Here is a 10,305-nt window from a genome sequence, read left to right on the forward strand (position 1 = left end):
GGCTATTTTTTTGGTTGCAGCCGTCATTGTTGTTTGGCGGGTCCGGGCTGGGGATTCGAACCCACCACCTTAGGTGTACGTGGCTGGCGCCTTAGCCGATTGAGCTATAGGCGCCGAGCCTATAGCATTGTTTTAATACTGAAAAATTATTCACCATAAGGGAATAGAATGGTACAATCTTCAACATGAAATATGCTTTAAAGTTGTCTTTGGAATAATGTCCACTACATCAGTTGAAAAGATGTAGGTTGTAAAATAGTATTCTATAGCATAGTACAATTTTTGTAAAATAAAATTCACTCGTCTATTAATATATGCAATACGTGCATAAAAATAACCTAGAAGAAACTAAACATACATAATATCAACATTTAACAGTGGTTATAGGGGTTGGGATTAAAACGAATGTCTATTTTCTTACAGCAATTATTTCAAAAAAGTAAATATGCTACTTTTATAATCAGAAAAAAAATCAACACAGCTAGTAGTTTTTATCCTCTTTACCTAAAATTGAAGAAAAAAACTATTGTAAATTATTACTACTTAAATCACGATGATTATTAAATAAGTATTACCACGGAGACAACATTTACTACACAAGTTGTTTACAGAAAATAATATTTTTTATTTTAATACTTATATAAAGACATATAAATTGGTCATAATTTCCTCTCGTTTATCTCTAAAAACAGAGATAGTAAGAATTATGATAATGTATTAAATACACACGTTCCTGAGGTAGCAGTGACCCAATCTACGCATTTACCTAAACTCACATAAACGGACACCAAAGACGACCCACAAAATGTGCATTTTGCCATAAACTCCTTGTTTATCCAGAAGGAAAAAAAGTGTTCCCCCGAATTAAAAAATTCGAAAATTCTCAATAGCAACTGCTGAATCCAACCGCGTGCCGCAGCGATGGCGTCCGGCCAGCTTTCTGTGCCTCCTGTCGCCCCGAGGGAGCACCAGCGGCCGGTCCCCAGCGGCGCGAGCGGCCCCCTCGGCTCCCCGCCGCCTTCAGGACGCCCGCGCCCGCACCCCAGCCCTCCACAGGCGCCCGCCGCCCACAGTGCCCCCACGAAAGCCGCAGACCCCCAACCCGTCGACGGTCGGGAGAAAGCCACTTCCTGAGGCGGCGCGGGCCTCGCCGTCCCCACAGCGATTTCCTCAGCCGGCCGGCGCCGGCGCCGTTTGACGCGCTGCCAGGCCCGACGCCATGGCGCTGAGGCGGCCTGAGAGCTGCACCCGGCGGCGCGGGAGGGCGAGGGCGAGGGCGAGGGCCGGGGCCGGGGTCGGGGTGGGGGTGGGGCGGAGCGGGCCGCCTCGCCCCCGAAACCTCCCGGGCACGGGCCGAGAACCCACCCGCAGTCGGCTCCACACTGAGGCGGGAAGCGGCCGCCGCGCGAAGCCGCGGACCTTGCACGTGGCCCGCCGGGCCGCTGCGAGCACGGCGGGGTTCCCAGGGCCCGCCCCCGCCGCGACACCCCCAGGCATCCGGCCGCCTCCCCCTGTTTGTAGGCCGCACCGCCGCGAGGCCGCCTCCCCGCTCCCCGTACCCAGCAGCCAGGCGCCCCACAACAGGAAAGCCGGGGCGACCTCTTTTCAGCCCCCCTGTCGCGCTGCACCCCCAAACCGAGTTCCACCCACCCTCTAAAACTCTGCCAGGCTTGCGCCCCTCAGGCCTCTCCCTCAACTCACCATGATGGCGGTAGCCAGCAGTTCCCGCCCACGGGGCTCGAGGAGCAGAGGCTGCGGTCTGGCGCACTCCTGGGCTGTTAGGGCTGCTGGAGCCGCTGCCGGGCTTCGAACCGCAAAGAACCGAAGGCAGAGGAGTGAGGACAATCGAAGGTGGGCCACCAGGCTGAGGAGCCCCGAGGGACGTGTAGCGAGGCTGACGGGCGCAGGCGGACTGCGGCGTGGCCCGTGGGGCTCCGGGAAGTGGCTCTTGCGCTGGGTGCTCGCGGTAGGCGCCTCAGCCAATGGGTGACAGCGCCCCCGCCCCCTGCGGGGGGGTTAGGGGGACGTCGGGGGTGGCTGGGGCTGTGTCAGGGGGTGCGCGTGGGCCGGAGCCTTGCCCCTAGGCAGGCGCCACCCTCACGGGGCCCCACAGACCTACAGAAACGCCTCAAAAATGCCTTCGAAGCCCCCGGAACGATACTTAAATATATGGTGAAGTAAAAAAAAAAAAAGAAAAAAATTATACTCTTAACATGTCTAGACTTTAGTTTCAAAATGGCGCCTTGAACACACGGGAAGAGCTCAATCACACTTAACTTGATCAAAAAATCTATTGAAACACCTACAGAAATAGAAAATAGGGGCAAATCTGTGGAGAACAGGGAAAGAGACATCAACAGCCTAGAAACCTGGACACTCTTCTGTCAAGTGTGAGGAAAATGGGGTAGGATCGGAGGACATGCCAGCCGCAGAAAGCCAGTTTGGTGTTAGGGACGTTCGTTCCTTCTGTCAATTGTTACTGAGTGCCTGTGAGTACCAGATACCACAGATGCAGGAGTGAATAAAATAAGGGAACATGTCTCCCTTCAGGGAGTTTAGATTGTAATGGGAGAGTTTACCTTCTAGGCCTTACAAGAAGCAGCTAGGCCTAGAAAATTCTAGAACATTCTCAAGGTTAGAGGAAATGGGGCCTAGAGCAAGGACGATCAGTAGGGCAGGTAGTAGAGCTAATCACAAAACTTTGGGAACCGCTCTAGCACTTTAGCATATATTTATACACACAAGGGTAACTGGCTGTGACTTTTGTCCTCAAATTTCACTTTTGTACTGGCGAAAAGCCTTTAAACATTGCTTTCTGAGCTGGCAAAATGATAGACTTCTGTAAAATGAAAATGCTATCATTACCAATGCCTAGCAATGCTGGATAAAGTAACTATTTTCAATATATAGCTAAACTCAAGAAATGAGAAATTTCAAGGTGCCAAAAATGAAAATAACCTGAAAACCAGAGCGGTGACTTGTTGAACTGATTTTTTTTCTGGTCCTAAGTACAAGTGCTGGGTTGTAGGGCAACGGATCATGCTAGTTTAACCAGGACTTTCCTGGTTTAGCACTGAAAATGATTTGTTTGCTGTGGTCATCTTCAGCCTGGGCAAGATGGTGTTAATGTCTGTAACTTGAGGCCTTCATTTATAACAGCAGGAATAAGGACTGATGGTGGGAACTGGACGTGAGTACCTGCAAAAAAAATCATTGTCCCTGAAAAGTCATTATTCTCAGGAAAAGAGTGAAGTAGGGAAAATTTAAAACATTCCTGGGCAGGCAGATGAGGAAGATTGTCCCATCTCTGGATAAAAGGAAAAAAAAAAAAAAACTTAACTGTGATTAAAATTTGAAACCCTAACCCTGTATTTAGAGTTTACAATGTTTAGAGTTTACATTTATAGAATTTATGAATTATTGAATCTCAAAGCCAAAAGTTGATCCTCTTATTTCCCACCCACCCCCAAAAGATCCCAGACATGGTGCATCTGGAAGGCCTAGAAGAAACAAGCATAAAATCAACTTGGAGGGATACTTCCACAACCCTGGCTGAAAGAGCTTCTCTAACAAAAGGACCCTTTCAAGGTAAGTTCACACTAAAAAATTATAAAACACTTTTCACCATGAAGGAGAATGGCATACAAAAAAGAAAGTTAAAATACCAAAAAAGAAGAAACTTCTTTTGGATGGTGTGTATGTATATTTTTTCCCACTTGAAATATGTATTTTTATTTTGCCCTTGTTTCTTCAAAATAATTCTGCTTGATATACAATTCTAGGTTTATAGGGTTTTTCCTAGAGTATTGAATATATCATTGTTATCTTCTGTTTCTGTTGCTACTGAGAATTCTGTCAGTCTTTTTTTTTTTTTTTTGAGACGGAGCCTCAAGCTATCCCCCTGGGTAGAGTGCCGTGGCATCACACTCACAGCAACCTCCAACTCCTGGGCTCAAGCGAGTCTCCTGCCTCAGCCTCCCAAGTAGCTGGGACCACAGGCGCCCGCCACAACGCCTGGCCATTTTTTGGTTGCAGCCATCATTGTTGTTTGGCGGGCCCGGGCTGGGGATTCAAACCCTCCACCTTAGGTGCATGTGGCTGGTGCCCTAGCCGCTTGAGCCACAGGCGCCGAGCCAATTCTGTCAGTCTTAATGCTGATTAAGATATACTTTTCTTTGGTTTTCTGAAGTTTCACAATGATGTACTTAGGTGTGGAGTTTTAAAAATTTCTCCTGCTTAGGAGTTTTAGGACTCTCTGAATTGTATATTAGATCTCAACAATTCTAAACTATTTCATTTTCTTGTTGTAAATTAGCTGGTTAAGAGCTTTAACCTATTCTTTGTATTTTATATTCCATGAGTGATTTTTATAGTTATTTTCTTTTAGATTATGAATTTTTCAAAGACTGGTTCTGTTTCCTTGAAGTCTTATGAAATCTTCTCTTAATAGAAAAATAATTGTTTTTTAAGATCAAAATTGATTATAACCAATGTGTCAAGATTAATAGCATAGAGAAGGTTCTATTCATTTCTCTTGCCCAGTGATTTATGGGATAGTTGGGGTATTTTTGTTGATTAATTTGTGTTCTTTATAGATCCTAGTTGTCAAGTTTTTGTCCAGTTTTCAATATGCAAATATCTTTTCCCATTCTGAAGGTTGTCTATGTGCTTTGGTTGTTGTTTCTTAACTGTGCAGAAACTTTTCTGTTTAATTAAGTCCCATTTGTTTATTTTTGTTGTTGTAATTGCCATGGAAGTCTTCTTCATAAAATCTTTCCCCAAGCCAATAGTTTTCCCCTACACTTTCCCCAGGCCAAGTGTTTTTCACCACATTTACTTTGAAGATTTTTATTCTTTCATGCCTTAGATTTAAATCTTTTATCCATCAATTTTTTATAAGTAGTGAGAGGTATGGGTCCAGTTTCAGTCTTTTACATGTGGTTCTCCCACCACCATTTTAAACAGGGATTCTTTTCCCCAGTGTATGTTCTTGTTTGGTTTATCAAAGATCAAGTGGCTATAAGATGTTAGTTTCATCTCATGGTTTTCTTCCTTGGTTCCAAATGTCAATGCCTCTATTTTTGTGCCAATACCATGAATAGAACCTTCTCTAAAGAAGACAGAGAAATGGCCAACAAACATGTGAAAAAATGCTCATCATCTGTAATCATCAGAGAAATGCAAATCAAAACTACCCTGAGATATTACCTAACTGCAGTGAGAATGGCCCACATCACAAAATCTCAACTCTGCAGATGCTGGCATGTATGTGGAGAGAAGGGAACACTTTCACGCTGCTGGTGGGATTGCAAAATAACATAACCTTTTTGGAAGAAAGTATGGAGAGTCCTCAAAGAATTCAAATTAGACCGCCCATTGGATCCTGCAATTCCATTACTAGACATTTACCCAGAAGAAAAAAAAAATCATTTTATCATAAAGACATTTGCACTGGACTGTTTATCGCAGCTCAATTTATAATCACCAAAATGTGGAAATAGCCTAAATGCCCCCAACCCAGGAATAGATTAATAAGCTGTGGTATATGTATACCATAGATTACTCTTTAGCCATTTAAAAAGATGGAGACTTTACATCGTTTGCATTAACCTGGATGGAGGTAGAACATACTCTTCTTAGTAAAGCATCACAAGAATGGAGAAGCAAGAATCCAATGTACTCTATTCTAATATGAAGGCAGTAGATGAGCTAATACAAGTGGGGTGGGTAGGTAGGGGAATTAACAAGTAGGGAGAGGGGAGGAGAGTGAGAAATGGGAAGGGGTCACTGTGTATGGAACACCTCTTGGAGTGGGACATAATTATAAGAGGGACTTTATCTAACAAATGCAATCAGTATAACCTAATTCTTTGTACCCTCAACGTATCTCAAACAATAAAAAATAGAAAAAAAGTAGCATAATATCAACTCAGAAATAAATCTCTCTTTTGCTTCTTTATTCTTCAGAATACTAGTAGAGGAGGGAGGGGGAAAAAAGGCTGATATATTTTACTGACAGAATAACACCTCTGCCAGTTTGTCTATGCTCCCAAAGCCCATGACTTTGGATAAAAGGCTTACATTAGTATAGGCACTCTTCAACTTCATTCACTAGCAAATCATTTTCATGATTTTCTTTTGGTATCTGTCCTGAATCTCTATTACTATTTACCTATTTAAAAAAGAATTGACTTATGTTGTCCTAAGCAATATAGTAGAACCTCTGTAAGTAGACTACCCAACAGACTATAACAAACTGGTCAACCTATGGAGGTGGGCAACATAAGGAATTAGGCCTACTGTATGTTGAGTACATGGAGTACATGTCTGGCCTATAGAAATTAGGTCAACTTGAGGAGGTGGGCAATGTAAGGAGGTAGTTAATTATGGAGGTTCTATTTTATTTGTGAAATCAGACTTCTTGAGCTAGTTACATATTTTAATAATGCATATTAAAATAAATGTAGAACTATTAAAGTTTAAAACAATGTCTCTGCATCACTTCAAATAACATTCTCCCAGGGCAACAGATAGCATGCTTTGGAGAAATAATAAATTAGCAGAACTCTTCAGATATAGAAAATAAGGCCCAAGGGATTGAGAGGTAGAGTGTCAAATTGTTTTGCATAGAAAAAGAGAGTAATTGAATTTGAAGAGGGGAAATCAAACAAGGTAGGGAAAGTGGAAATCTGAGAATTTGGAGAAAAGAAATAATCTTGCAAAGTGAGAAGTTGGAGCCTACAGTGAAAAAGGTTCTATCTTAGTACATTAGAACCACTGGGGAGCTTTAAATAATTCATATGCCCATGCCACCTCTCAGACCAATTAAATCAGGTGAGGGTGAGACCCAGATGTCAGTATTTTTTCAAAAATGTTTTTCAAGTTTAATATAATATGCAGCCAAGTTTGAAAATTTGTGGTACAGAGCTTTGTTACTCTTGTAACAAGAGTAGACTAGAATCTCAGCGCCCACACTTGATCTGCTAAGTCAGAATCTCCATTTTAACAAGATCTCTAAATGGCTTGCATGCATATTGAGGTTCAAGAAGCATTGTGACAGAGAACATTTGCATAGACAACTGTGTCCTTGGATTTGAGAATTACTCATCCTAGGAAAGAGACCACTTCCTAGCCTCTCTGTCAGCTAGGACAGAGGCATGTGACTTAAGCTACACCAATTAGATGCACCCAGCCTAAATTTTGAATAGAGGACCAATGATGCCATAAAGGAAGCACTGCAGAGAATGTATTCTGGAGAAGAATATCAACAGCAGCAGTAGCCATGGCATTAGTTAAAACTAAAATGTCCACTGCTGTAATTCATGCAAGCCAGGATGTAACTCAGTGGCCAGCCGTCATAGCTGAGGCTTCTTCACTGGACCAGTTTTACAGCATGATTTTGTGTGTCCTTGGATAGACTTCCAACCTGGCTCTTCAGTTCTTTATGAGGTTCTGTGAGCTAATTACCCAATACTTTTTTTTTTTTTTTTTTGTCAGAGTCTCATTATGTTGCCCTAAGTAGAGTACCATGGTATCACACCTCACAGCAACCTCTAACTCTTGGGCTTAAGTGGTTCTCTTGCCTCAGCCTCCAAATTAGCTGAGACTACAGGTGCCACAATGCCCGGCTATTTTTTAGTTGCAGTTGTCATTGTTGTTTACCAGGCCTGGACTGGGTTTGAACTCTCCTGCCAAGCCCCCAGTACATTTTAATAGGTTTTTTTCTTGTTTAAATCAGCCCAAACTTCTGTGGCTCTTGCTTGCAAAAAAGAACCTAGACTAAAATAGGTGACAAGTGAGGTCAGCCAAACTGCTTTTAAGAAGACAGTTAACAGCTAAAAGATCTATGACTCTTTGCTCTGTGCTTATGTAGCATAATGCCCCTCTCTTGTTTCTAACCTTTAATAAGAGTCTACCACATACACAAGTGCCTTACGCTAGTGATGTTTTGTGAGGGGTGTCAATGAAAGGGCCTCTTTTCGGCTCGGCGCCTATAGCTCAACCGGCTAAGGCGCCAGCCACGTACACCTAAGGTGACGGGTTCGAATCCCCAGCCCAGACCCGCCAAACAACAATGACGGCTGCAACCAAAAAATGGCCGGGCGTTGTGGTGGGCGCCTGTGGTCCCAGCTACTTGGGAGGCGGAGGCAGGAGACTCGCTTGAGCCCAGGAGTTGGAGGTTGCTGTGAGCTGTAATGCCATGGCACTCTGCCCAGGGGGACAGCTTGAGGCTCTGGCTCAAAAAAAAAAAGAAAGGGCCTCTTTTCTCCCTTTGTTGCAACATTGTGTAGGGGTTACATGCTGGGCAGCAGGGTGATCCATGGATGAAATAATCAGCAAGAAAGGTAGCTTGGAGGCAAAAGTGACCTGGAAAACCATAAAGTATGTTCTGAGAGATAGGAAGAGGTGCATCGTATTCTCACTGCACGTGAGCTGAGGGTAAGCCAATTCCATTTAAATTTCAAGGTATGGTGCCTCATCTTCCATCTGATCTGTATTCACATGATCAAGTGTAGCAATACTCATCTTGCACACACTTGTGCACACTTGGCAGAGGTGTCTATCCACTAAGCAATGTTGCTTAAGCCCTGCTTGTTTACTTTTAGCCCTAGCACCTGCATAGTAGTTTATTCACTTTGCACTTAATCTCCTAGGCAGGTTGCCCAAATTTGGGGGGTTGATCTGAAATAAACTGACCCAATCTTCACAATGGACTTGTAAGATGAGCCTAGACTTGTAACGCTAAAAAGTGATTGACTTGTTAAAAATAATAATAATGATACTGGGTACTAATACTGATATGGCACATACTATATGTTAGGCTTTATTCTAATCATTTTACTTCTATTAATTCATCTAATTTTAAAAACTATAATAGGTACTATTTTTTTTTAAAATTTCAGATTAAAAATTAATGAGGGTACAAATGATTAGGTTACAATGTTTTCATTTGTTAGGTAAGGTCTCTGTTGTAGTGGTGTCTGGCACCCAGGAGGTGTGCCACATATGCTTACATTGTGCCCATTCGGTGGGAGTACACCAATCCTTCTCCCTCCACCTCTCTCTTTTTTCCATCCTGCCTTTTCCTTCCTCCTCGTCCCTCCAATTTGAGTTGAATTGAGTTTTTCTCTTATGTGGGTGTGTGTTCGTTTCTCTACTGGCTTCATATTAGTATTGACATTGGATACTTGCTTTTCCAATAATAGGTACTATTATTATCCCCATTTCACAGAGAAGGAAGCAGAGGTACACAGAGGTAATATAATTTGCCCAAGATCACACAACTGGTAAGTATAAGAGCTGCAGTTTAAACACAGTCTGGCTTTAGAGTCAGAATTCTCAATCACTATATCTTAGCAAACTACTTGGAGGAAGAAAGGGTTAACATAGTGGGACAAAGTTATGTATTAAATCCATGAGAGTAGCTAAATAAAGGGGAGTATGTGAAGTCTTTTCTCATAGGAAAGGTTTTTAGTCCTTTCTGGCACATCTGCATTAAAAGGTAGGGTCAGGATTAAGATTTTAGTTATTCTATCAAAATGAAGCAAAATCCCAAATCTAAACCTTAATTAACTGCTATGACTGAATGTTTGCCTCCCCCCTACCAATTCATATTTTGAAATCTTAGTCCCCAAGGTGTTAGGTGATGGAACCTTTGGGAGATGATTATATTAGAGAGCAGAGTCTTCATGAATAGGATTTGTGCCCTTATAAACCAGGCTGGCGGGAGCTCAGTCACTCCTGTGGCCATGTGAAGGCCCAGCAAGAAGGCAGCAGTCTGCAAAGGGGGTGCTCACCATGTAGGTGCCCTAATCTTGGACTTCCCAGCCTCCAGACTGTGAGAAGTAAATTTCTGTTGGTCATAAGCCTCTCAGTTTAAGATATTTTTCTTACAGGAGCTTGAACAGACCAAGAAAGAAAACTGGTGTTGGGATGGCATGCTATTGTAACATTATCTAAAATGTGGAATCAGCTTTGGGATTGGGTAACAGGTAGAAGCCGGAAGAGTTTTGAAATGTATCCTAGAAAAAGCCTATACTACTGTAAATGGACTGTACTGTGTGAGGTGATTCTGGTAAGTGCTAGAGATAAGGAGAGCTACAGAGAAAGCTTCAGTCTTAGAGAGTATCTAAGTGGTTCTGAACCTACTATTGGTATAAATATGAACAGTAAAGGCCATTCTAATGAGGTCTCAGACAGAAATGAGAACATGTTATTGGACCGAGGAGAGGCTTTCTTTGTTGCAAAGTGGCAGCACGCTTGGATGAATCATGTTGGTGTCCTAGAGTTTTGTTGAATGTGTTT

The 10,305-nt window shown here is 42.9% G+C and overlaps 1 protein-coding gene across 1 annotated transcript in view; it reads right to left on the reverse strand.

Annotated features, from left to right (window-relative positions):
- The window catches only part of DAZL (deleted in azoospermia like), a 16,537-nt gene extending 15,040 nt beyond the window's left edge, over nucleotides 1-1,497 (reverse strand). The window contains exon 1 of the mRNA XM_023512688.1: nucleotides 1,366-1,497. Within this exon, the coding sequence (XP_023368456.1) occupies nucleotides 1,366-1,497 (132 nt within the window). The remainder of the gene's footprint in view (nucleotides 1-1,365) is intronic.
- Nucleotides 1,498-10,305: the final 8,808 nt, after the last annotated feature.

Source organism: Otolemur garnettii, unplaced genomic scaffold (assembly GCF_000181295.1).
Source record: "Otolemur garnettii isolate 467f Iridium unplaced genomic scaffold, OtoGar3 scaffold00002, whole genome shotgun sequence".
Lineage (NCBI taxonomy): Eukaryota > Metazoa > Chordata > Mammalia > Primates > Galagidae > Otolemur > Otolemur garnettii.